We start from the raw sequence: 27,055 nt of genomic DNA, 5'->3' as shown, positions 1-27,055 counted from the left end.
TTTCAACAAAATCTTCCTATCAGCTCCTGGGTGACAGACTGCCTTTGTCAGTGAAAAAGTTCACCCTCAGCTGCTTTCTAATTTGCATTTCATTTATGCAGGAGGAAATGTTGCAGAAAGGATGATTTTTATTTTGTCTGCCTTACCTCATCCATCTTCCATTGCTCGCTGTTTTATTTGTTGACTATATTTAATTTGGGAGTTGCACTCTTAAGCCCCAGGGTGTTTAAAAAAACAAAACATCCAGTATTTCTGAAAGAGGAGAACGCATTCATTAGGTTATTCATTTAGTCTGTGCACATAATCGATGCATCTACACTGTGAGACCAAAGAATACAGTAACTGCAGCAGTCTTTACCTCCCCTTTTAAAATAAAAAAAGAGGATATTTAGAGTTAAATCTCATGCTTTCTTTTATCCTCTTCTTCCTGCAGCAAAAGATAGAAATGCAGAAGGAGCTGGTGAGGCTGGAGAAGCTGATTGCGTTGGTCTCAGAGGTGCTTCAGGAGAAAGAAGGCAGCCCTGCCAGAGAAGGGCTGCCTTCAGAGAGCGATCAGGGCGGTAAAGACAGGGGTAAGCAGGAGACTGTTTTCTCCATTTGTATTATTTGGGTTAATGAGTGGTAAACCATTTTATTTTTCTGATAGAACCTGAAATAATCAAGAAGATAACTTTTTAATGGAACTTTTTACCGACATTCATATAGAAATAAAAAATTAAAAACACCTTTTTAGCTGACTCAAAAGGTCTATTCATGGTTAAATTCAATATAAGAAGTAAAGAACTTTTAAATGTGGTATATTTCCCTTTGCTGCCATAGATTTTTAGATTTTGCTCTGAGTTGCACAGTATCTGAATTTAATTATGTCAAATCCACAGGCCCAGATGTCCCCAAACCCCTCCCGAATGATCAGGACCCAGTCCAGCCTTCAGACAGGTCAGACTGTTAGTGCTGCAACATAAAGGCTCTTACTTCCTTCTTGTTTGGGTTTTCTTAGCAAAGCAGCTGTTTTTCTGTGTATATTTTCAATTATTGATGAATGAAAATGATAAAACATGATAAAAAGTAAAAAAAAAAAAAAAAACATAAATCATTGATATTTTTGCTTGTATTATAAAAAAAAAAGCAAATTCAATTTGGTTATGATCAAAAAACGGAGAGTACCGACTGATTATGGCTTTATTGTTTAGAAGGAAGTGATTAAAACAACTGATAACGTCACAACAGGATGATTATTTTGAAATGTAAACCAGTTCTTCAAGGACGTCTCTGAGGAAACATTCCTGGAGCTTGAAGTGTTGCTATGCATCTCTCACCCAAAGCGATCATGAAACATAATGGGCAAACGTAAAAGAATGCCTTCCTTTATCTGTTCAGGCTAATCGTTTTTGGGGTTTTTTCTGTTTAAAGATGATCTCATCCTACTTACTTCCAAAACTTTAAGCTATGCTAGCTGAGAGGATCTGCAGGATTTCTGCAGGACTAGGCGACTATAATCGCTGGATAAGAAAAGCAGATTTTTGTGCCTGGACCATTTCTGTCCTGGGTTTTGGACCACTTTTCTGTCAGAGTCCATCAGATTTATAATGAATGAAACTCAAAGATTGGATCAGGTCATACAATTCTGTCTTCTGTTGTGCAGAATAATGAAAAAAAAGATAAAATGGGCTATTTATTGAAATCTATTTCTGATAAATGTCTTAAAGACTAAATCGAGGTTTGAATGCCAAATATGTAGAAAAAACGGGGATATCAAACGCCCAATTAAAACAGAAAAATAAGTGTTCAGAAATCACGAGGAAAAATTGTTCTTGACTGTCTTCAAAGAAAACAGGAGTTGCAGAAAAACAAGCAGTTCAAGCCTCAGTATTTATTTTAAATTTTTTTGAAGAATTGCTTTAGATTATTCCAGCTCTACTGCATAATAAGCTTGAATCCCTTCAGCAAAAGGAAAGTATATGATTTCCAAAATATCTACAAGACAAGTAACACTTCTGTGAGAAATAAGAGCAGACAGGCATTTGTCAGTTTGATTGATTGCTCTGCTACACAGACATCTGCCTTCATGGAGGTTTAATGTCAATATGCAGCTTTTTAATTTATGGTCATATTTAAGTAGATTAGATATGCACAGTGCTTTTTTTATTCTCAGATAATTATATTATTGCTAACAGATGTCAAATGTAAATGTATCATGGTGTAGCATTAATGAGCGGTACGATAACTGAAGCATGCGGCTCTTAATTGTTGTGGATGCTGCATCTGAATGAAGAAGTTAGTGTTTCCTTGTATCGTTAAAGGACAGACTGTTTGTCTCACTAATGAACTCTGATTCTGCTTATACTGTGAGATTAAAAAAAGGGATTACCGGCAGCCTCTGATGTCATTTAAAGCACTTAGACGGGAACTTGCGTTGCTAAAATAATTTATCTTTGCCATCTGAGTGCGTCCCCCCAGCTTCTAAATACCAGCCAGAGGGAGATTGAAAAGATGGCAAGAAAGGGCTTTGTTCTGAAGATTTGAAATTGGAGTCACAAATCCTAGGAGTGCAGCGCGGAAATTAGAAAAAAGTTGGCACTTCTTTTGGGGTTTTTAATTTTTATGCGGGGAATTTAAAAGCAGCGTTGCTGCTAGTTTTCACTCTTCTGAGGTCTTTCAGGCAAGACATTGTCAGTTTCTTCCCAATTTTAATCATAGCACAGCTTATCAGTGATTACTAAGAGGAGGTATTATTATATTCTGTCTCTGTCAAGGTCTGATTTGAAATTGCAATCATTATTCGGGTCTGATTTTAGGGAAATCGTTAATCAAATAAAAATGATGTAGCTTCCTTGATGAAGCAGCAGGGTTAACCATTTTCTATGTAATCTGGTGCCTGTTAGAGGCTTCAACAAGATAAGCATTAAGGTAATTTTACAAAGGGAGTTGGTTTGTAAAATGTCTATTTCAGTTGCTTACCATCAATCAATTTAGGGCTTTTTATGTTTCATTAGAATTTCTTTAATTTTAAAGGTTTTAAGGGAAGCCATCAAAGAGCAAAGATGTTTTGTTGGGGTTTCCAAAAATGGGAATCGCTGCAAACAATAGTAACCACCAGCAGAAAGTGGAGAGGGAAAAGTCCTCAGGGTTAATTTTAGTGCATGGAACAAATATTTATATGAAACTGTATCTAATGAGGAAAAGGAAGTGTGAAGAAATGCTGTCAGAGGACATCAGCTTGGACAAACCGCCACCACACAGAAAAATAAAAACACTCTGAGTGAAACCTTGTTTCTTGTACTGAATTGAAAAATGCATTTATAACGCTGAAATTGCTCCATTATTAATATAGATGTAGCTTTGGTCCCATTCTGACCAGTCATTGCTGTAAATTATATTTGAAAATACCAGGGCTCCCATTTCTCACAGTTGTGTCATTATGTAACCATTCATTAGCGAGCTATGTGGTTGAGTTTGCCTCAGCTTTTTACACATTACCAGACATGTTGTCCCTGATGCAGGTGTAACTGCTCGCCAGTAATGCAACTGTCAAAACTTTTATTTGTGGAAACTTCCAAACCAGCAAAACCAGGTTCTTAGTCTATGTTTTCTCACGTCATCTGGCTTTAAAATAGTCATTCTAGGCTAGTATTCATGATGTTTGGAAGGGAAATAAATTTTTTTAGTGTAGAATCAGTTTGCAGCTGTATTCCAATGTTCTTAGACATTAAAGAAAGACTTTTTGGTTATTTTTTTTTTGTTTGTTTAGCTATTTACATGAGTAATGGATGGTGGTTAGATGTTTTGTACTTATTGATGACACAAACTATAAAAACAACAGCAAGGAGTTTGTTTTATTCTGAGGACCCTTGTGCTCACAAACAATCCAACTTGGCTTTAACTCCAAGTTTCCTTGTTGCTCGACTTTGCTTTTTCTTCTTAATATAAAACCAATATTTTAATTGTTTTTTTTAAATACATTTTTGGGCAGCTAGGTGTTTTTATTGTTTTTTTCCTTTAAAATATGAACATGTCTGGCGTTTACACAGACTCTTCTGATCAGAGTTATGTCTGGCTCTATAGAACGATAGACGTGTGTGTGATATAAGGAAAACTTGTGCTTTGTGCATTTCTTGTCCAAGTAATAAATCTCCATTAAATTTCCTCCAAATGAGTTCAACAGGTGTTAAATTTATAAATGAAATGATCACAAGTCAAAGATTTTAATCTCAGCAAAATAATATAATCTGCATCCTTGCAGCTGAATGTCAGTGCTGGGTGTGCAGTTCTGCTTTATTTGCCATAAAGCCAGAATGTTATTGCACATAAAAGGCCACATGTAGTTTTATAATTGATTTCATAAATTATCCTTGCTGCCCCACACAATGCATCCTGAATTTTATATTAAATCCCTACTGCCGTGTCATCAGTCATTTGACATATTTCAATCGGTGCACAAGGGTCCAAAATCTAGTAGAGAAAAACCTGACCTGACTCATTCTTTTTTTAGCTGAGGGAGGAAAAATGTATCAAGGCAAGGTTTACAAAGCAAAGTACCTGAACTGTGAGACAAGTTTTTTTACTCACCTGCTATAAATCGTGTTTGTTAGTGCCCTTTTTTTGTTTATTTTTATAAATATCTTTCTTGCAGGGAGGATTTTTTAGATGCAGAAAAAAGACCATCAGATGATAAAGTAGTGGCAAAGCAGGGCAGCGTTTCAGAGAGCGGTAAGGCTATTTATGTAACACACAGTATGATTTGTTGTACATTAGATACACCTCTATTACTTCGGTCTGCATTTTTCAGTATTGAGTTGATTGTGTCATATTCTTTGTTGATGTGAGCCAAGATGCATCTATATTTTATAAGATGCATTCTTAATACAAATTTTGTGCTTTTTTATTTATTACTAGCCACTGATTATTCCTTCTTTTCTTTATTTTCTTTGAAGCTGTAAACGACTCATCTTGTGCGGCATTGCAAGTAAAAGGCACAAAGGTCCGGAGTTCGACTCCTGCAACCAAAACGGTTATAAACCGTGATTTACCGCCAGATGGTCAAGAAGACAAAGAAAACAACAGTCCTCCGAAAGACCGACCTAAACCTAAACTTGTCCTGGTGACGTCTGGACTGGGCCCCAATGAGCAGGTGGCTTTTGGTGCTTTCAGTCAGCTCAGGTGGCCGTTTATATAGAAGAACACTTAATCTGATGTGATATTTATGTTTCCAGATAATGGTGAAAAAGTTTGCCAAGAGACTTGGCGGTCACGTCGTTCCACAGGTCACGCCAGAGGTCACCCACGTTATAATGCGCACAGGTAAGACTGCGCTTTAGGTTAATGTTATATTGTTGCAAACATGTATGCATCAATCAAACTTTTGTTTTCTATGCGTATACTCTTGCACATCTTAAGTGTGATTTCTTGTTTGTTTCTCTCTCTTTAATAGATGACCAGCTGGTATGTGAGCGCACTCTGAAATATTTCCTTGGAATCGCGGGCAGAAAGTGGGTGGTCAGCTTCCTCTGTAAGTGGGACTTTACTAGTTGGGGGTGATTATAGTGAATTTTTTAGATTACGTTATTTCCCGGACTATAAGTCGCTACTTTTTCCCATGCTTTTTCCCATGCTTTTTCCCATGCTTTTTCCCATGCTTTTTCCCATGCCGCTTATAAGGAGGTGAGGCTTTTCTGTGGATTTTTCTTAACCGCTAGAGGGGGAACTTACGACTGAGTATAAGGGCCAGGCTAGAGTTTATTATTTTGAGAATAAAGTCGCAGCATTACGAGGGTAAAGTCGCAGCATTACGAGGGTAAAGTCGCAGCATTACGAGGGTAAAGTCGCAGCATTACGAGGGTAAAGTCGCAGCATTACGAGGGTAAAGTCGCAACAAGAATAGCCATAAAAATTAGAAGAAAAGAGTTGTATTTCATGACAACTCTTACAAGAAACACTTTCCTCCCTAAAATGAGAAATGTCGAGCATCATGTTAAGTTATACTTTACTTTGGCTCGGGTTTGACAAATAAGGAAATCTTTTAGCACCAGCATCAGATTGGGCAGTATGTCAAAGTGGACTCAGGTTGCTGATTGGTGGAGCTGGTCGGCCGTAATATGCTGGTCGGAGCTCAAAGCTCTCTTTCTGAAACGGGTTGTTGTATGATGACTTTATTCTCGAAATAAAAGAAAAGAAAAATCTCTAGCCTGGCCCAAATACTCTGTCGTAGGAAATCAAAGTTGAAAAGGAAAGAATAAGGGGCTCATTTTCATTTAGAACAGGAACATGCTAGCAGCAGGCGTGACGGAGGACATATGTCCCGAATTCACACATTTTATTTGCCGCATTAAAGCTGCTTCACCAATGAAGGAACTGTGCTCAACTCCTGCCGAGGTGAAATAAAGGGCTCACAAAGCCCCATCTTTCAGTAGAAGCTAGCATTCATCCTCATCCCTACTCCAGGGGCTACATGTAGAGCTCCCCCTACAGGTTTGGTGGGAGACGGTTCAGTAGATATCAGCAGCTTATAGCCTGGTGCGGCTTATATATGTGCATTTTCATTTTTTTTTCAAAACATATCGTGGGTATGCCTTATATGGGGGTGCGCTGTATAGTCCGGAAAATGTGGTAATGAAGTGGCTACATGAACATTGCTTCTTCTCCATTAACTGCATGTGTTGGTGCATATTTCCTGCAGGGATTTCTGAATGTTTCAAAGAGAAGAAGTTGTTGGAAGAGGTAGGCTTTCCTCTGTGTCTCTTGAATGAGTGCATCTCAGCTCCATCCATGTACAAGTGTTGAATTTGCTCTTTGATGAATCTCTTGTTGGGGTTTGCAGTGATGGCCCATAAATTATTTAGCTTCTTTTTTTTTTTTTTTTACTTTTTTAATGCACTTATGTAACCTTTCTGCCAGGCTTTGTTTAGCTTTCCCATCAATTAGAAACTATTTTCATGTATCAAATGTTCTGTTGGTAAAAAATTGCTAACTTATAAGATGAAAACTGCCAAAATGAAGAATGGGGGGTTAAGGGGAACAGATATGGCTGACCGCAGGAAAAGTAAAACAACAGAATAATTTCTTCACCGTTTTTAGATTTTGTGTCAGACGGATTAAATGCTTTACTTCTTTAACATTTTTTTTTCCAGACCGGTTTATGTCCACAGTTTGAAGTAATTTAGCTTGTTTACAGAGTTCATTTGAAGTGAGAGGCGATGTTGTGAATGGACCCAACCACCAAGGGCCCTTGAGAGCTCGTACCACACAGGACAGTGATGTGAGTAATTGCATACTTTAATTTTGGAATATTTTCCATTATTTTGTTTTCCTTTGTTATTGAAAATCACCTTTATTTTACACATCTTAATATGTTGTATTGAGTTTAAATCTTAAAAAATATGTTCAGTTTAATGGGTTTGTTTGGTAAATGTTTTATGGCAGCCTACGAAAAATTTAGTCATAAGGCCCACGGTAGGAAGCAGTAGTTCATCAAGATGACTCTGGGTTCAATGTTGTTTTTTCAGAAAACTCCTTTATCTCCTATCTGGGCTGTCACCACGGTAACCTGTGTTGTAAAACATTTCCACTAGTGAGGCTTTGTATTTTTTTTAACAGAATTTTTATTTATTTATTTTTACTTCCTAATTCTGTTTTTGTAATCGAGACTCTTGATTTAACTCCATCTGTTCTACCTGAAAGCAAACATGTCCAGTACCACAAGCTCTGGGTTGTTTTACTGAGAGGTCCATCCATCATAAGAGATCTTCAAAGATCGAGTTTGGAAAAAACAAACGAAAAGTATTCAGCATAAAGACAGCAAAAAATGCATCATTTACTGTTGTGGGAAAAAAGTATTCAACTATTCATCCTAGTTAAATAAGCGGAAATCGATGGATTTCACTCGGCACATTTATTAATATCTTTGCAAAGACTGGCACAGCATTCTGCTCTGTTCTGATCTGGGCTGCGTTCGTTCCCCCTTACTTAAAACAATGGAAAAGTAGTCAGAGTCCAAACAAATTACAGACACTTTGGTTTTCAGTAACATGTTATGAATAAACCTTGAGAAAGAATCTGGTTTGTTACGGGAAGAAGCTATGTCTGGTCTACAAACACCATCCTGCAGAGAATGGTGTGGCCTTGAGAGAGAAACAGACTGAGTGAAAACTTTTATAGTGAGTAATTAGGATAAATTAATATATAATAGAAGAGAAATAAAAAATTTCCGACAACAAATACTCTGTGATCAGACTTGATTTAAATCTTATTAAAGCTGATTTATGAAAGCTTTGAATCAACCTCATATTTCCCTTTTTTAACTTAAATTTGACGCAGAGTTCACAAACATTTTTCCAGCCTCTTTCTTGAAACTCCTGAGAGGCAAGCTCTTGATAAAGGTTGGATGTTTGAAATTGTTATTGAAATTATTAATACTGCATTTACTAATAAATTGGCTTTCACCTTTAAACATGTTACCACAATCTGGAAAAGCTTGAAAATCTATAGTTTTTCCCAGTAGTTTCCTTGGCTGAAAAAAAAATACCATATTGCCGAGCCAGAATCAAGCCGCTGTACTTTGATTTCATGGCATCTGAGGAAGAAATGAAAAAATCTATAACAGTAGGCCAATGGTTTGGACACGTATGTCAGTTGGGCCAGAAAAAAACTGGAAAAAATGTGTATAAAAAGTGTGTATATTGTCTTCGTTCTTTAGCTTAATTAAACTTTAATTAGATACTGAATATATATATATATATATATATATATATATATATATATATATATATATATATATATATATATATATATATATATATATATATATATATATATATATATATATATATTTTAGCTATTTTACCAAAAGTATTTTTTTGTCTATCCTCAATAAAACTGAATATAAGAAAAAAAAAAAAATATTTCACAGTTGTTGTTTTTTTTTTTTTTTTTTTTTTTTTATACATCTGTTGTAGATTTTCCGACCGTTCTTATTGTAAGTTTGTTTGGTTTATTATGACACAAATCAAATCCTCGCTCTCCATTAGGAATACTGTGTGGTTTCATTTTCTGTCATTTTTAACTTTGCTTCATGCTTCCGTCTGCCTATCAGTTTGATGTTGGTTCACCTAAATTTCCCCACTGAGGGACAATAAGGGAGCATTTTATTTCTACAAGCTGCTCCAGCTCCCTGCATCACAAAAAAACAAGACAATTTATGACAACTCCACAGCTTAAGTGTTGAAATCATCTCACAAAAGGTCAAACTCAACATATACTTCACTGTGATTTTTAGTGAGCAGCCATGAAGTGATTCTGGGGACATTCACCGACTGTCACTAGAAGCACTGATTGGCTGATTATGTCGCACTCACTGTCTGGGAAACGGCTTATTTCAGCTTCAACATGTCATCCTAAGTTGGCTTCTAATGTTAAGCCAAGGTTTTTATCTGGATGAGACAAACTCCTGCAGTGGAAAAAAGAATGGAGAAAAGAAAAAAACAAAATGTTGATTTCCGTTGCCAGTTACACTACCGTTCAAAAGTTTGGGGTCACCCAAACAATTTTGTGTTTTCCTGAAAAGTCACACTTATTCACCACCATACGTTGTGAAATGAATAGAAAATAGAGCACAAAGAACCAGACATTTGCAGCTAGAATAGTCATTTACCACATTAGCAATGTATAGAGTGTATTTCTTTAAAGTTATAACTAGTTTAAAGTTATCTTCATTGAAAAGTACAGTGCTTTTCCTTAAAAAATAAGGATATTTCACTGTGACCCCAAACTTTTGAAAGGTAGTGTAAGTGAACAAACTTCTTCACAGATATAGATTTGTAAGTGTTGCAACCATTGATTATACTCAGTCCTATTTAGCAAATTATTATAAATATAGTATACATATTGTGATGATCCTTCTCCGTGCCGGCGTCCCACAAGGCTGCTTTCTCAGCTCCCTTCTTATTTCCTCATGCACCAGGATATCTTATATCATACATCGATTTTTTTTCTTCCCCCTCACATATATACTCATAGAAATAGATGGGACTGATTTCTATAATATATTGGCAAATAATATATTTTGATTAATGTAATTAACATTTGTTGCTTATTGACTATATCTGCTATCAGAACGGGACTCAGCAGAGGAGATGGAGCTGTCTGTGCTGCTATCTGTGAAATTCCACCCTGACAGTTTGGAAGAACAATCCCCAGATAGTATTAAAAAAGTACACTTGAAAGTTATTTGATAATGCAAAGAAAGTGAAAATAACTTTTTATTAATCCCAAATAAATGTAGGTATCCTACAGTATTCTGCATTTTGGTGACTAAAATGTAAAAAATAAAGGAAATGGAATTTTTTTTTTTGCCATATTAAAATACAGTTTGTGTGCATAGAAAATTTAGAATATTTAATGAGGTCGTTATGCAATTAAATAAGTATGCTCCTCTACTCATGATGACATTATGTGCATACTAGGGCTTAACGATTTTGCCAAATTATCTAAATTATTTTTAACCAAAATCGAGATTTTATTTTGACTTTCCTTTGCACTAACCCCAAGCTTATAGATCTTTCGCTTTTAGAAGGCTTGCTTACTGAGAGTCCATTGTAACAGGACTATACTGTAACCATTGTGTATAGATCTGCATGTTAAATGCTAAGCTCTCTACCTTTCTGTTTGGTGACAAACCCACACCAAACGTTGTAGGGAGCAATTTAGTGTCTTACTCTTGTTAAATATAGTCTGATTAAAAATCAGTGCCTCTGCAAGTTGAAAATTGCCTTTTGTTAAATTGCGACTATATTACAAATGCAATTAATTACCCAGCCTTACTGCATACTTGTTAACTGTTATACTAACGATTAAAATAAAATAGGAGGTTGGAAAAAATACTGGAGTTTTAAACTTTTGGAAATGTTCCGATTGTAATGAAAACTAAGAAACCAGTTAAATATGATTGAAGAGGGTTAGCTGGTCTGGTTCCTGGACCATACTCCCACCTCCCTGTTTATCTTTTTTAAACACTGTTGCACTTTTAAACCTTAAGTTCATTAACATTTCTGTAAAACTTTAGACTTTGAATTTAAGAGTTTAAACCAGTTTGGTATTCTTTCAATTTTTATAAACCAAGGAAAAGAAACACAATTAAGAATCCACTTCAGAATAATTTCAGAATATTTTGCTCAGTCACATTACTCGCAGCCCTCCTATATTAAACCAATAAACAGTAAACCACAGCTCGTTCCATCTGCAAGGAAGTATTTTCTTACAGAAAAGATTTTAAAATAAAATATTAAAATCTCCCCCTTAGTAGTGTTTATTGTGACCTTTTTTCGTCCCTACAAGCAGCTAATTGTCATTTTAATGATGCATAATTACATATTTCAGAGCTTAGAGGATGTTTTAAATTGTATCTGACTGAATATATTCAAGGTTCAAGGCAAAAACTGAAGCACAGACTGGATTAGAGCCAAGAACTATTAGCTCCTCTATGAGAGGAGGGCAAGCAGGGGAGGCTTTTGTGTCATTTTACTAATAAGAGAGATGGTACACTTATAAATACCTCTCAAATCTCCTATCAGCCGTATCCATCTTAGAGTGCTGAACTCCTATTAAGATGTACTTCAACAATAAATTGTAGTAGTGCTATGAGCCAATAACAGAGGGGTATTCAGAGATGACCTACAGTAACCCCATCCTTCTCCTTTTCCCCGTATATCAACTCTCCTCGCCCTCCGATTCTTTCACCTCTAAGCCAAACATTATTTTCTGCTTCGCTTCATTATATCAGATCATGAACCTTCTTTAAACCTTAGATTATTAGTTGTGTTTGACAGGCCTCATAGCATGCCAACAACAATCATTAGAGGCTAAAATCTTCAGCGTGTTTTCTGTTAAAGATCTCCCTATTGTTGCCGTGCCTCTATTTGACCACAAAGAACCTTCTGAGCACCAAAGTCAATCAAATGCTCCCATCACAAGCAGCCCTTGTTTCATCCTGTTGCGCCAGCCGCTTCACTCACATCCTGTTGTGAAGAATCTAATTGTATTTTTCCTCTGTGTATAAAGTCAGCGGGCCCGCTCTGCTGCCACTGAGGGGGAAAATTAGAAATGGCTCGGATGTCATGTTGATCGCATTCGTCCCTTTGAAATACCTCCCCTGATCGAATTAACTTGTAAATTCAGGCTTATATAAGTGACTCAAATCAAACGGCGGAACTTTGAACGTTTTTTGACGCATCATGCTTTTCATTTTCCCTGATGAGGTGTCTGGAGCCGCCATACAAAAAATATTTACAGCTGCTGCATTGTTTGAAGAATATAACTGTACAACCAAAAATCTTTGTCTTTTCTTTTTGTTTGTAATATGCTCACATAAAGTAGCACAGAAATCTGCACTTTGCTTGCTGTTTGGTTTATGGCTTAAACTGCATTAAGAATGTCGAGACTAAAAAGCTTTGCCTAACTTAGCAGAGCAGCTAAATATAAAATTAGATATCGACTGAATGGAAATGCCTTTTATTATCTGACCGTCAGGAAATTCAGGTGTACGATTGGCAAAACAAATGGATAAATGGAAGCATAGAGATAGACTAAAAGCTTAAGATTTAAGAATATTTCTCATGATGAAAACATAATGAAATGTTAAGAATGCAGACAGAATACGCTGAAAGAAATTAAAACGGGCATAGAAAAATAAAAGCACACTTGGGGAAAAAAATTACAATGGCATTAGACAAAACTAAGAGAAATTCTTAAAAGAAAAAGTGGAGCACAAGTAGAAGATCAAATGCTTTTAGGCCTTTTTCTTCTGGATTTATCATAGCTGAACTATTTCTTATAACAGTGGACAATCAGTCTATCGCCTGTGTCCTTTTCTCTCCTCACAACCTGTCTTAACTCCTTTCCATCCTGTGCAGATCCCTTTCCATCACACCAAGGCAATGCATACTTTAAACTGTTGCCCAGTATAAGTTTGTTAGTAGCTGATGGGAGGGGCTCTAAAGGGGAGCAGAGCTCAGAGGTCTGATTCCCTAGGAAATGATGCCTGCACAGTATTAAGGGTAATACATTAAAAAAGTATCACATTACCCTAATATGTTATGTTCAGGCAGTGACAGAATAATATATTGTTACAAACAAAATTTTGGTAAGATTATTACAGTTCTTAACGTACACACCACCTTACAATCTTAACTGATAGTCTCCAGGGGGGGGGGGGAAAAAATAAATGGCAGACAGCTTAAATAAACTAGAGAAGAGGTTTTGTTCTTTATTTTTTTGTTTTATTTTGTTTTTTAGAAGTCTTGTTTTTTATTGGAGAAGGCAGTTTTAAAACAACAAAAGTCTGCAAGATGGTCACAACTGTTAGGATTATTGGTGTTGGTGATGTGTGAGTCTGTTCATCCCTAATAATACCTGTCTGTTGCGTGTCAGAACTAATGTTTTCCCAAGTAGTTTGTGCAATTAGGACAGTTCCTCTGGATGAGAGCAGTATCCTTGTTCTAAAAACAAAGTGTAATATTTATATATGGCTGGATCCATGGATGTCTGCTCATTGACAAACATGTACGATGTGGCATACTGGAGTTGCACTAAAGGCACTTCACGAGCAGCGAGCTGGTTGGTAAGCGCTGCCATCTGTACATCTAAGCAACTTCTCTGATCTGAGTAATATAAAGATTTCTGTTGTCTGATGATTATTTAATGCATATACATTATGGAGTATTATTTAAAGAGTTTGTCCTGAGTGATCTCGTCTCAGGAAAGAATCTGGGAGGAAAGCTTCAAGGTGTAAACACAGAGCTTTCCTTAACAAACAGTCAGTTCTAGGTTTTCCGAGTGGCCATTCTTCCACTAATGTTAATTTTTAAAAGTAGAAACTACAGTCATGTTTGATTTTATGGAAATGTATTTTTTGTTAAACCTTGACCTGCTGGAACTATGAAGGAAACAAAAAGAATCAAAGAATTTGATTACCGTAGGCAGTTGAAGCAAAGAAGAACAAGTATCTCAAAACACTGTAAAGCTATTTAAAAAGCATACTTGGATTAAATTAAACGTATTTAAAATAAAAAAGACAAAGGCCTATTACACAAAAAAATAAAATACAAAATAGCAGCATGGTTGTAAAATCTGTTATGCAGCAAGTAAAACTGGAAAAAGATCTAAAGCATCAATTTTTAACCTTTGCTGCAGATTCTCCCTTGATATATGACTTGGATTTGGATATTCTCACACATAATATGCCATCATCAGCCTGCAGTGGGATTCGTTTTAATAAGTTTATAGCAAATGTTTGCTTTAGACATTCCCTCATGGCTTTTTTCTGCCTCCACCTGTTCCCTGCTTCCATTGTCTCTCAGTTATGGTAGACCTTCTTGGCCTGCCATGCTCTCTTTGTGTAATGAATGGAAAAATCAATTTAACATTATTAACAAAATTTTTTCCTTCTATAGTTATTTTTTCAACATTTGGTGAATAACGCCTTTAATGTGAGTGCAGTGGCTTTATTGAGACTAGTTTTCATTCCCATTTTCCTATAAACTACTGCAGCCCCTTAGGGTCTCCTGGTCACATCCCTGTGGTTTTCACTGGGATTTTATCTCAGTGAAGGCGGCACTTTTACTCACCCCTGAGTTTACAGCATTACTGTTGGAGAGATTAGTAAAAATAGGTGTCATTTTAAACCTTGAACAAGGAGTTTGGGCTTTTAATTTGCAGGGAAAGCTCAGAAGTGTTTTACCCTGCGCTGGTGTAACCCTTCACACAGGCGAAGAGTTCAAAAACCCACTCTGTGATGGTAATGGAAGTAAGGACTGCTCTCACACGCTGCCGCTGAACTGTGTGTGAAGGTTAACATTACTCTGCTTATGTCCCTCACTATAGGAAGCTCTGCAGTTTTTGTAGACATTTCTGTTTTATTGTACTTTTAACTGTAGTTTTTGTTTCTGTCTTCAGCTTCTCTTGAAGGGCTACACAATCTGCCTCAAGGGACCTTTTACAGACATGTCCACAGGTAAACTGCATCATTTAGTCATTTATGTCAGTTTAAAATGGTCAAAACACTGTTTCTGTATGTTGGCAATTTCTATATAATCTAAGATTTATAATAAGGTCAGAACCTCTTGATTCAGCATCCATCCATCCATCCATCCATCCATCCATCCATCCATCCTTTTCAGTTCTTCCTCTGATCCTGCAGTATGTCTCACAGATTTTATTCTCATCACTTAAATTGAAGACTGCATAAAAAGCTGCCATTAAAAACAATGAATTCAAGTATGTGGGTTAAAAAAAGAAAGGATATTTGCATCTGAATTGTTATGGAATTTGAACTGTTAGAAATGAAAGAACTACTTTCAAATAATCAGTGCCATCTTTCATCAGCTTTCTTTCTTCTTTGTTATACCTATTCTTCAAACAGAAGTTAAATGAAGCATGTAATTCCTAATTAGACATAATGATCAAAATCTTTAAGCAGAGATTTAAACATACTTAGACGTTTTATGTTCCTGCAGATGGTTGTCACTTTTCGCTTTTAAGGGTTTAACCCGCACAGCAGCATCCATCTTTGCTTGATAAGATTGAACAACCAGGAGTAAATCCATCACAATTTTCAATCTTCTCTATCTTATCATTTTCAAATGCTTGTGTTCGTCAATGAAAGGTGTGAACATACTTGAGTGGACGTCAGAAAATGTGATAAGACATCCATACGCCGCAGTTCTTAGACGATCCTTTCTGATTATCTTGTTGCATGCTGGTAACTGACATCCTGCACAGCCTCACTTCGAGATGTGACACAGATGTAGTTCCAGAGATTTATGTTTCAAGAACCGTTCACTCATTTCTCTCTTCGTAACCAAAATTACTTAATCCATCAAAATCATTCGTTTATTTCCCCCCTGTGCCGCTGAGGGGGAGACATAGTGGTGAAGTAAAAAAAAAAGAAAACAGGTTTTCATTTATTTTCTTTGCAGCAGATTTGAACAACGGTTGGTGAATCCAGGATGTGGGCAGACTGAGTGCAGATCAGAGGCGTGTGTTTGTTTTGTTACAGTAGTTGTTGTCATATTTCACAGTGATGACCTTTGTTAGCTGCTTGAGAGCTAGGCTCTTAAAGGAAAATAGTAACTTTAATTTTTTATTTATCAAAAAGCTCAAAGACAATAGTTATGAAAAACAATTAGATATTTTTGCTCTATTTTTTTATTATGTAATTGCATCATACCTAATTTATTTTAATAAAACTCAGTATGATAGACTGGCACAAAGTAGAACATCATTTTTAAACTATAAATAAACATGATGCAGAACTTTATGGGTGCAAACATCTATAAATCAATCAATCAAAGTTTATTTGTATATCACTTTACCACAACACCAGGACCAAAGTGCTTCAGAGAAAGATAAAAATGTAAAAACAAAAGCATGAATCAGCATCTTCTAAGTATTAAAAGCCAGTTTGAAAAAATTAGTTAATCTGGACTTTTTTTGGAGTATAATTTGTATCCAGGTCCTATTTGGCAAAAATTTTCTAGCTATCTTTATCTCTAACTCTTAAGCTTTCCAGCTTCTAGCTTTGAACATCTAGAGGGCTACATTTTTGCTGATTATTTTTTGTGAAATGGCCCCAACTTTATTGGCAGCATCTGTAAATGTCACTGTTCGAGTCCTGCCACAGATTCTTATTTCGATTCAGGTCTGGACTTCAACTGGGCCATTTTCTCACATGGTATTAACCATTCCACAGTGGCTTTGGCTGCATGTTCAGGTTCAGTTTCCTGCTAGAAGGTGAACATCTGCCTCTGCCGGGCCTTCTTCTAGGACCTCTGTCTATACGGATCTATCCTTTTTATCAACATGAACCAGCTTTTCTGTCCCAGTTGAAAAAAACCCCCAAAGGGGTGATGTTTTCTTTGGTTTTATCTTCTTCCACTCATGTTCTTCTGCATGTAGAACAGAGATCCCATTTAGCTGATAACTTTCCTCCACACATCGCCCTCTGCATGACTGGTGGCAAACTGCAAACAGGACTTCTTATAGCTTTCCTTCAGCTGTATTTTTTCCTCTTGGCCCCAATCATGGTATTTCTCTTGAGGTTAAATCATAAAGGACATAAGTTTTTCTGACCTTTTTAGGGTATAAAAACCACACAAAAGCATGGCTCTCATTTCATATTTGCTCTGTAAAAAAAAAAAAAAAAAATTGCAAATATTAGTTTCTTTCACAGGTGTGTACTATTTTGTGCTGGATTTCCATATAAAAAAAAACTTGATAGCACACAAAACCTTTCAACAACATGTGGTGAAGTCTCAGTGTGTCACGCTTTTCTATTTCAGTTTCCTTCCTCCAGCGCTTGCTAAAATGCTGCAGCAGCGTCCTCCTGCTGCTCTCTGGATTGATGAAGCTTTGCTAATGGGATGACATCTGCTAGCTAGCATAAGCAACGTGAAGACTTCCTTAAACTTCACACGAATATGGAATCCTGCCAAACTGGATTTTATGCACCATTTAACCATGAACCATATAAATCATGCTGTAATATTTTACACTAAGGGATTTCCTAAACCTAGTTATGAAGGTGTTTACAGATGACGTGACCTTTTATCTCTCTCTAATTAAAAGAGGTTTCTTTTTATAGTTTATTTTGGTTCCTGCAATGTCGAAATAATAGAAACATTATATGATGTAGCAATTCTTTTAAAAAAAATATCATATTAATGTGTTTTCGAAGATGACATGCAGTGGATGGTTGAGTTGTGTGGAGCCACAGTTGTTAAAGATCCACTTCTTCTTGATGGCAAGCAGGTAAGGGGATCAGTCTCTCTGCCTTGATACATGATTACAGTTTGATTGATCTGCCTTTTTAAAATTGTGTGTTTTTTAATCTCTAAAATATGTACTGCTTTGCTTTTATTTACCCATATATAAATTTCCAGTTTTCTTAATCAAAACCTAAAGTTAGGACAAACTGTGATATATGGCGTGGCTTCAAAACATGCATCAATACTCCTATCAGTTTGACTTTGTTTGATAAATCCACCTTTTATCCATTTATTCCTTAAAGATTATAATTTTAGTTTGGGAAGAGGTGTTTTTATTCATTTATTTCTGTCCTTGTAAAACCTATTTCACTGAAGCATTTTTGTTTATTTTCTAGGATTTCTAGCTTGCTTTCTTAGCTTAGTGAAGGATGACCAATTCAAGCCCTCAAGCACTTCTATCCTGCAGCCTTTAGTTGCATCCGTTGGCCTGCAGAGGCCTGGTGAAAAGTCGTTTTTGTGATGCCGGTCAATGGAGCAGGAATGCATCTAAAGGTTGCTGGGTAGTAGCTTGTGCGGACTTGTGCTCCTCGTGTTCGGGCGAACGATTAGGCTAATAAAATGCGAGCCTTTCATCCTTGGCAGACCGATTTACCATTTAATGACCAGGAAGTATCTTTAAAACAAATGTCTATAAATTTATTCTTCTCTTTTGTAAGAAAATTTTATTTTACTTTTCTGTTAAGGCATTCTTTATCTCCCCAGTAGTTTCTCTTTACTTAAACATAATATCTTCTATGTTAAATTAGTGATTGGTATTAGTGTATGTTTTGCTGTTTATAAAGTACATTTGCAATAGTAGCATTTTGTTTAATTAATCGATGTTAAATCAAGAAGCACTTATTCACCGCATTAGTCATTCACCATTTTGTATATCTGCTTAGAGAAAATTAAATTATATCTGTGGAAATGTTAACAAACTCTCACTTTAAATAAATCTGAATGTTGAGGCTGAATGGCAACGAGGCATGTTTCTCTTATCCAGACATTCAAAATTGGAAAGAAAAGAATATGACGACATAGTAGGGGAAATGTGCCCATCTTGATCAGTCAGTAAATAGCCAGAAGAAGAAGCTGTTTAGCTAAATTTTCCTGACTGCAATGTTTAAAATATTAACACATCTGTTTTTTACGTTTCTTCCCACAGAAATCCCACCATATCATCATCGTTCAGCCCAGGGCCAATTCATCATCCTCCTTGTACAGCAGTAAGTCTTCTCTGCAAAGAAAAAACACATTTTCACCTTTAGCTTTTTAACTAGGCCTCAAACGAAACACGCTTTATACCCGACCCAGGTCCTCACGCCCATAATACCAAAGCTTTGCTATTATTGCTCTGCTAATCGTAGAATTAGCAGAGATTAGGAGAATCTACTTCTAGAATGTGAGATAAAGATGGTCTCCAGTAGAAAAACCTCTTGGGTGTTTACTGAAGGAAGAGAATTTCAATCATCTTAGTTCAGTTCTCTCTAATAGCTGTAATCGATCTTAGTCATGCCTCGTTGGTCTTACGGAGCAGTGGAAGATAATCCTGATCTTAAAGCAATATTGTATGATTTTAAGTTGTTATAAACTAGACGGCTGTCTTCCTGAACTAAGCATTAATCCCAGAAGCTGCGGTCCACTGTAGCACTAGAGGAGCTGCAGAGACCCACAGCTTAGGTGGGAGAGTCTTTTGATTGAATATCTGTAATTATAAACAACTTACATTGAACTTTATAAAAGAACGTCTAGAAAAAGCCCTTTTAAAAAGAATTAGGTGAAAGAAAATATCTTCATAGGCTTTTGCACTAAGGAGCACACCTCAAATCTGAATCCTTTGTCCAAAAGCACCAAAGGAAGAGAAAAGGTGTTCATGATGTACCATAGCGGTAACTAACATAATAATACACTGCAAAAAAAATTTAAATCAAATTTTTTTTTCTTAAAAGGGTGTTTTTTTTTTTTTTATTGAGTAGGTAAGTGAGACACTTTGCTAATGTAACCAAACAATCTACATTTACTATAAAAAAAAAAAAAACCAAAATAATTGCTTTGTCTTGTTTTAAGTGTATATTATCTAATAATCTTAATTTAAGAGTAAAAATACAAAATTCCATTGGCAAACCATCTTAATTACATACTCAAAATAAGGGTAAATATGCTTAATTTCAGAAGTTTTTGCTTATTTCTATATAGTTTTTGGAGGGTAACCTGTAAGAGAATGGCTAGCACTAACTAACCAGTCTTGCCTTTATGACTGTGGAGGATTTTGGTGACATGTCTGACCTTTCTTTCCATAAAGAAACAGCACTTTAGTTACTGAATGCTGGCAAGCAGCAAGGAGGGATCTCCTCTGGTTTTGAGTTAAATCATTACTTATAAAAATTCAGCATCAGGGAGCAACATTTATGCTTAAGTTTCTGACATCTGTCGGTGAGCTAACAATCTAAAATATACCTTCTTTTTTTGGCCTCCGTAGTGCGTTAAAAATGTTTTCAGGTAACTGCACCTTCCTCACCCACTCCATTAAAGTGCATGCCTTTACACCTTTATAGCCAGCAGAGTGGAATTAAGTCTGCAGGTACAAAGCGTAGAGAGGCCTAACACTGAAATGGCAGGTGCTGCTATTCGAAATGAGAAAAAGAGGAAGGAGAGCGACTTATAAGGAAAGCAAATGTGAAGGCTGAGAAAAAATGTCAGATTGTAGGGAGAGGAATGTCAAAACAAGTGTGCCACTTAAGAGAGAGGCAGCCACAGCACACAGAAAGCTGACTGCTTGAAATGGAGGAGAGGAGAGCAACCCCTCCTCTCAGCATCCTAATTTACACTACTACATATTTAAAGCCGTGTGCCCTCCACCATGTCCTCTGGCACTGATAGTCCAGGTAATTGAACAGACTCTTCAATCCTCCCTTCTTATTCCCTTTTTCCCCACAAATTGAAATCATCAAGTCAGCCAGTTTATCATTATTTGGATTTGAAAATGTCCAGAAAACATTGGTTAAAAAGTGATGTTACAGATGTGGCTGAAATACCTTAAATACCAATGTGTCTATGAGGTATTTACTATCAAATATTTAAATGGATTTTATCCTTATATCAAAGATACACTATATTGCCAAAAGTATTTGCTCACCTGCCTTGACTCACATATGAGCTTAAGTGACATCCCGTTCCTAATCCATAGGGTTCAATATGACGTCGGTCCACCCTTTGCAGCTAGAACAGCTTCAACTCTTCTGGGAAGGCTGTCCACAAGGTTTAGGAGTGTGTTTATGGGAATTTTTGACCATTCTTCCAGAAGCGCATTTGTGAGGTCGCACACTGATGTTGGACGAGAAGGCCTGGCTCTCAGTCTCCGCTCTAATTCATCCCAAAGGTGTTCTATCGGGTTGAGGTCAGGACTCTGTGCAGGCCAGTCAAGTTCATCCACACCAGACTCTGTCATCCATGTCTTTATGGACCTTGCTTTGTGCACTGGTGCACAGTCATGTTGGAAGAGGAAGGGGCCAGCTCCAAACTGTTCCCACAAAGTTGGGAGCATGGAATTGTCCAAAATGTCTTGGTATGCTGAAGCATTCAGAGTTCCTTTCACTGGAACTAAGGGGCCAAGCCCAGCTCCTGAAAAACAACCCCACACCATAATCCCCCCTCCACCAAACTTTACACTTGGCACAATGCAGTCAGACAAGTACCGTTCTCCTGGCAACCGCCAAACCCAGACCCGTCCATCAGATTGCCAGATGGAGAAGCGCGATTCGTCACTCCAGAGAACGCGTCTCCACTGCTCTAGAGTCCAGTGGCGGCGTGCTTTACACCACCGCATCCGACGCTTTGCATTGCACTTGGTGATGTATGGCTTGGATGCAGCTGCTCGACCATGGAAACCCATTCCATGAAGCTCTCTGCGCACTGTTCTATAGCTAATCTGAAGGCCACATGAAGTTTGGAGGTCTGTAGTGATTGACTCTGCAGAAAGTTGGCGACCTCTTCGCACTATGCGCGTCAGCATCCGCTGACCCCGCTCCGTCAGTTTACGTGGCCTACCACTTCGTGGCTGAGTTGCTGTCGTTCCCAAACACTTCCATTTTCTTATAATACAGCTGACAGTTGACTGTGGAATATTTAGGAGCGAGGAAATTTCACGACTGGATTTGTTGCACAGGTGGCATCCTATCACAGTTCCACGCTGGAATTCACTGAGCTCCTGAGAGCGACCCATTCTTTCACAAATGTTTGTAAAAACAGTCTGCATGCCTAGGTGCTTGAATTTATACACCTGTGGCCATGGAAGTGATTGGAACACCTGATTCCAATAATTTGGATGGGTGAGCAAATACTTTTGGCAATATAGTGTATGTGGCTGTGAAATGCATTAACTTGGTCCGATCCATTTAATCTACATTCATGTTTGGAAGATTAAAACAATTTATGAATTAAGGTTCTATGATTCTATCTGCTCAATTGTTAAAATGCTAGTCATATTTCACCATCAGATTTTGCTTATATAGTTTTGAACAGGGGAAGCACAGTCGGACATTTGGTAACGTTGCTGCCTCACAGGAAGTAGGTCATGGATTATAATCCCAGCAAACCGCTTTGACACCCCTGATCAATTCCAGCTTGTTCTATATCACCTGATTTATCACAATATGATGTCATGTTGATTTGTTAAGTTTACCAATAGTATAATTATTGAGTTCCCAGTCATATTATGATGCAATTTCATTTAGTTCACCAGCCAACAAAAGATATTTTGCAAAAACTAAATTGCACAATTATTAGAACTGATTACAAATCATAAAAAAGAGCTCAAACATGAGTTCAAAGATCAAACATTTGAGATGTATTCAACCTCATGTTGATAAGAAACTTTCGTACTCAGAGCACCTGCTGCTTTCTTAACCTCCTCTGTAAATTCTTCAGCGTCTCAAGGCAGTCCCTCTGAGTCAAATTCAACGGGGTACATTTATACTCTTGGTTCTGTGTTCTGCAGTCAATATAAACACAACAATAAATGTTCAACTGTTCAAATTCCAAAGTCTTGGGTAGGGGTGTGGGAAAAAATATTTTTGGCATTGTATTGTGATTTTCATTTACCTGATATAATATCAATCTTAAAGGAATAGTACACCCAAAACATGATTAGCCTTCATTTTCTACTCACCCCCATGCTGCACAACAACACTCTGGAGTACTTTTTTGATATCTCAAATGCATCTGGAGATCTGGGAGGCTTCTTGCTGTCTGCTGACATTCAAATAATGGAGGTGCCCAGCGCCCGAGGCAGAAAGGTCCATAAAAGTCCACAAAAAACGTTTCAATATTCCTCCATGCTGCTCATCCAATGTATTCCAAGTGTCCTGCGTGGGTAGCATCCAGAATTTACTCGAAACGAAGTCATTTAGAATGTTTTTAGAGCATAAACAGTAGTGTATAGGATTTCCTGAAAGCGCGTTCACGGCGCTACGGAAACCGTGGCAGACCAACCCAGACGAAAGTGCGCATTCAGCTCAGCAAAGAACTCATGCTCTTCCTCAACACTGAAGTCCTCAGACATTTTTCTTTCGTTGTTTCTTTCTTTGCACAGGTAAACAGCACATTTCTTCTTCTACGCTTGCATTATTGGCAGAGCAGACGCTGAATGCGCACTTTCATCTGGTTTGGTCTGCCGCGATTTCCGCAGCGTCATGAACGCGCAGGTGCGCGCTTTCAGGAAATCCTATACACCACTGTTTATGCTCTAAAAACATTCTAAATGACTTCGTTTCGAGTAAATTCTGGATGCTACCCACTCAGGACACTTGAAATACATTGGACGAGCAGTATGGAGGAATATTGACACGTTTTTTGTGGACTTTTATGGACCTTTCTGCCTCGGGCACCATAGACCTCCATTATTTGAATGTCAGCAGACAGCAAGAAGCCTCCCAGATCTCCAGATGCATTTGAGATATCAAAAAAGTACTCCAGAGTGTTGTTCAGCATGGGGGTGAGTAGAAAATGAAGGCTAATCATGTTTTGGGTGTACTATTCCTTTAAATGGGCCGCCTCTGCACTGCTATTTTGGCAGATGGCGCCATGCAGCCCTTTTGCTGTGCGGCACAGCCCCATATCTGTAGCTGAGGAAGTCACAGTGGAAGACGGGAACTGACTCAAACCCCAAAGAACATGGATACCAAAATAACTAAGGGCCCCGTCACACCTTGCTGATTTAGCCAGCGTATGACGTCCCAGAATCTCCTAAAGCGCTGGCATACACTGAACTTTCTATGTATGTTTTTCAATTTTGGGTGCATACATATAGTATTCATGACGAGTCCAAATCGTGTGTCCAATGACAGCCTAACTTATGCATAACGCACGGCAGTGTAACGTCCATGAAATGATGTGTCCTGACGGGGGTAGCGATGTGCGACGAGGCGCTCGGCTTGCATAAATAGATTTATTTGATCGCAATATTAACCTAGCTGCTCTTTACTGCCTGCCAAAGAAAAAAAAAGAATAAATAAAATTTGAAAGAAGGAAAGAAGTTGCTTCAGCGTCATGTCTGCCAGGAATTTGTTGGACGTGGGCGTGAACGCAGGGAGGATCCATCACACTCACCTTCTCGCTCACCCTATGATGTCGATGAAGTCTGGAGAAGAACTGATGGTTTCCTCCTGTGAACCCCCTTTTATAGCAAAACCCTGCCAATACGCCATTATACAGTAGCTGTAAGTTAGAAACTCGTTCATCGGTCGCCTGAAACAGGTCAAATACATTGATATGCGTTGGAGATAAATTCTTGATAAGTTACGCGTAAGTTATGCACAAGGTACTCAGAGGTTTTAGATAAACTAGACACCACAACTTATGAGTAACTTACACTAAACATACGTCAACGATCAGATAACTGACCTGTAACTTATGCCCCACGTACTGAATGAGCATACGCTGGCATATGTCGGAGAGTTTTGAGCGCGCTCAAAATTTCCTGACGTAATTACCGTATGTCGACGTGTGCCAGCGTGCTTCAGCTTGCTTCACCGTGCTCATGACTTATACAAAATGTACCCATAACTTATCAAACTTATGCCAGCGTTTAAGAAAGATTTTCCATACGTCAGGCGTACACTGTTTAAATCGTCAATGTGTGACGGGGCCTTAAATGATAATTTTGGTGAACATATCCACCACTTGCTTTTTTAAGTATACATTACACAGTTTTACAATTTCATATCTGGGAAAATTATTCTAATAATTCAATAATATCGGATTTTGACCAAAGTATCGTGATATGTATCAAATTGCAACACCAATGCCAATACTCACCCCTAGTCTTGGTTGAATCTGTTTGCTTGGGATCATCGTCCTGTTTGAAGCTCTAATGACTCCACAGCTTTAGCCTCCACACAAAATTCATATTTTCTACCAATATTTCATGATACCTGATTGAATAACATCCAGCCTTCTGCATGCTACTGCTACAACTCAGAGCATCACTCCGTCACCACCTTGCTTCAATATAAACAGGCCGTTCTGTTCAGAATATGTATGTGACATATTCTGACAACTTCAAGATGTATCCATTGCCCTACAGACCTTTATCAAGGGTCTAAGCTACTTTGCTAGCTCTGCAGAGCTGTGTTTATGGGAGTCAGGTGTGTTCAATTATATTCTATACATTCTAGATTTAAGGTGGCTGTATTTTAGAGTGGCTAGCTTTACTCTGACTCTTTATTTACGAGAAATTTAGTTTCTCAGTTTGTGGATCAGTTTCTATTTGCTGATGTTTTTTGCTTCTGATGTTGAATTCTGTGAAACTGGAAGGATTTTAAAAGATTTATTTTTTTCCTTCTCGAAGATCCTTCCTGCCTGCTTAAAACCTAAAACCCCTTGATGGAAAAAGCAAAAACCATATGAGTTACTGCAACGTTTAATTTCTCTTTGGGAATATTAAAAGCATTTTCAACTTGAATTGAAAACAGAGAAGCGTCTACAGGTTTGCAGATCCCAAACTTAATTTTAAAGCCACTGATTTAAACTGTTTTTGTATAATTTATTTAAATTGAAATGTCTGAATAGCTTTTGTCAACAAATCTATTTGCAATAGAGGTTTGATAATTTTAGGTGCAATATGCAGACATTTTAGGACAAATTGTAGAAATCTGTGCAGATTTATGACTTCAACTTTGCCACTGACATGTCCTGCTATTGTGGTCTTTATTATTAGTTTGTTTTTGTTCTCAAAACATTTTTTCAACATCCTTTTGTTTGGTTAACCATAGATTAGGGATCTACCACTGTGTGGAAATATTCATGCTTGTCTCACATGAAAGATGGAGTAGTTGTTAGTCTCTGCGAGTAACTGAAGCTCTCTGGGTTTTGTAGGCAGGTGCCTGATGTGGTATATCTTTAGCAACCTAATCACTAAACCACAGTGTAGGACCCAGTGGAGCTCCAGTGTGGTCTAACAAACAGCTTTCAAAGACAGCTTTTCATGTTTATTTAATGAAAAAGAGGCAGGAAAGCGTCTCAGATTATACTCTGTTCAATTGAACCCTTAAAGACACACCGCCTGTGATTCTCTTCTTTGTTAACCTGCTCTCTGCTCAACAGGTCTGTCCAGGAAGGCCACAGTCGTGTCCCGTGGATGGCTGCTGGATACCGTAGCAACATACACACTGCAGAAGTACAGCAGTTACACTGTGTGAGGAACAGAAGATGCACCGTCTCTAAGCTAATTGTACATTTGTGTTTTTAATCTCCAGTTTTGTAACTTAACACATTATCAACCTGTTTTGTGTAAAATGTCTCCAGAATAAGATGTATATAAAGTCATATGAAAAGCATATCCTTGGTTTGACTTTTTGTTCGAAGTAGGTATTGTCTTTGTTGTTTCACATGATGTTTCCAGAACAGGGGTTTCAGCCACATGTTATAAATGAACTTTTAAAGGAGGATGAAATAAGACCAAAGAAAATCACAGGAAAATGTCTCATAAGGACACAACCTCAACTCTGCAGCTCGGTTTGTTTGCAAAAGGCTTTTTTCTTGTAACTCAGCTAAATATTTAATGAGCCATTAATAAGTCTGGTGCATCTATTATCCCCAATGTCCTGTTTAATGATTTGTCCTGCAGGACCCTGCAGGACGTCATGACCAGGTCTTGAAGGCCATAGCGAACTCCATCTGCAGTGGAATAGCCCACTGCAAGCGCCTCCGCCCAGCGAAGGAGGCTATCTCCTTCATCAGAGCTGGAGAAGGACCACCAGCTGTTTCCA

General features: G+C 37.6%; 1 protein-coding gene across 1 annotated transcript in view; it reads left to right on the top strand.

Moving 5' to 3' along the window:
- Positions 1–26,623, top strand: part of LOC119792213 (breast cancer type 1 susceptibility protein-like) — a 34,927-nt gene extending 8,304 nt beyond the window's left edge. The window contains exons 10-21 of the mRNA XM_038298739.1: positions 434–572; positions 879–936; positions 4,631–4,707; positions 4,932–5,128; positions 5,211–5,298; positions 5,429–5,506; positions 6,674–6,714; positions 7,169–7,252; positions 14,941–14,998; positions 17,720–17,793; positions 18,955–19,015; positions 26,391–26,623. Coding sequence (XP_038154667.1) covers positions 434–572; positions 879–936; positions 4,631–4,707; positions 4,932–5,128; positions 5,211–5,298; positions 5,429–5,506; positions 6,674–6,714; positions 7,169–7,252; positions 14,941–14,998; positions 17,720–17,793; positions 18,955–19,015; positions 26,391–26,485 — 1,050 coding nt within the window. The 3' untranslated portion in view covers positions 26,486–26,623. The remainder of the gene's footprint in view (positions 1–433; positions 573–878; positions 937–4,630; positions 4,708–4,931; positions 5,129–5,210; positions 5,299–5,428; positions 5,507–6,673; positions 6,715–7,168; positions 7,253–14,940; positions 14,999–17,719; positions 17,794–18,954; positions 19,016–26,390) is intronic.
- The last annotated feature ends 432 nt before the right edge of the window (positions 26,624–27,055 follow it).

Source organism: Cyprinodon tularosa, unplaced genomic scaffold, assembly GCF_016077235.1.
Source record: "Cyprinodon tularosa strain WSP-4 unplaced genomic scaffold, ASM1607723v1 ctg413, whole genome shotgun sequence".
NCBI lineage: Eukaryota > Metazoa > Chordata > Actinopteri > Cyprinodontiformes > Cyprinodontidae > Cyprinodon > Cyprinodon tularosa.
Note: the sequence above shows the minus strand (reverse complement) of the source record. Positions and strands in the feature narration are given on the sequence as shown.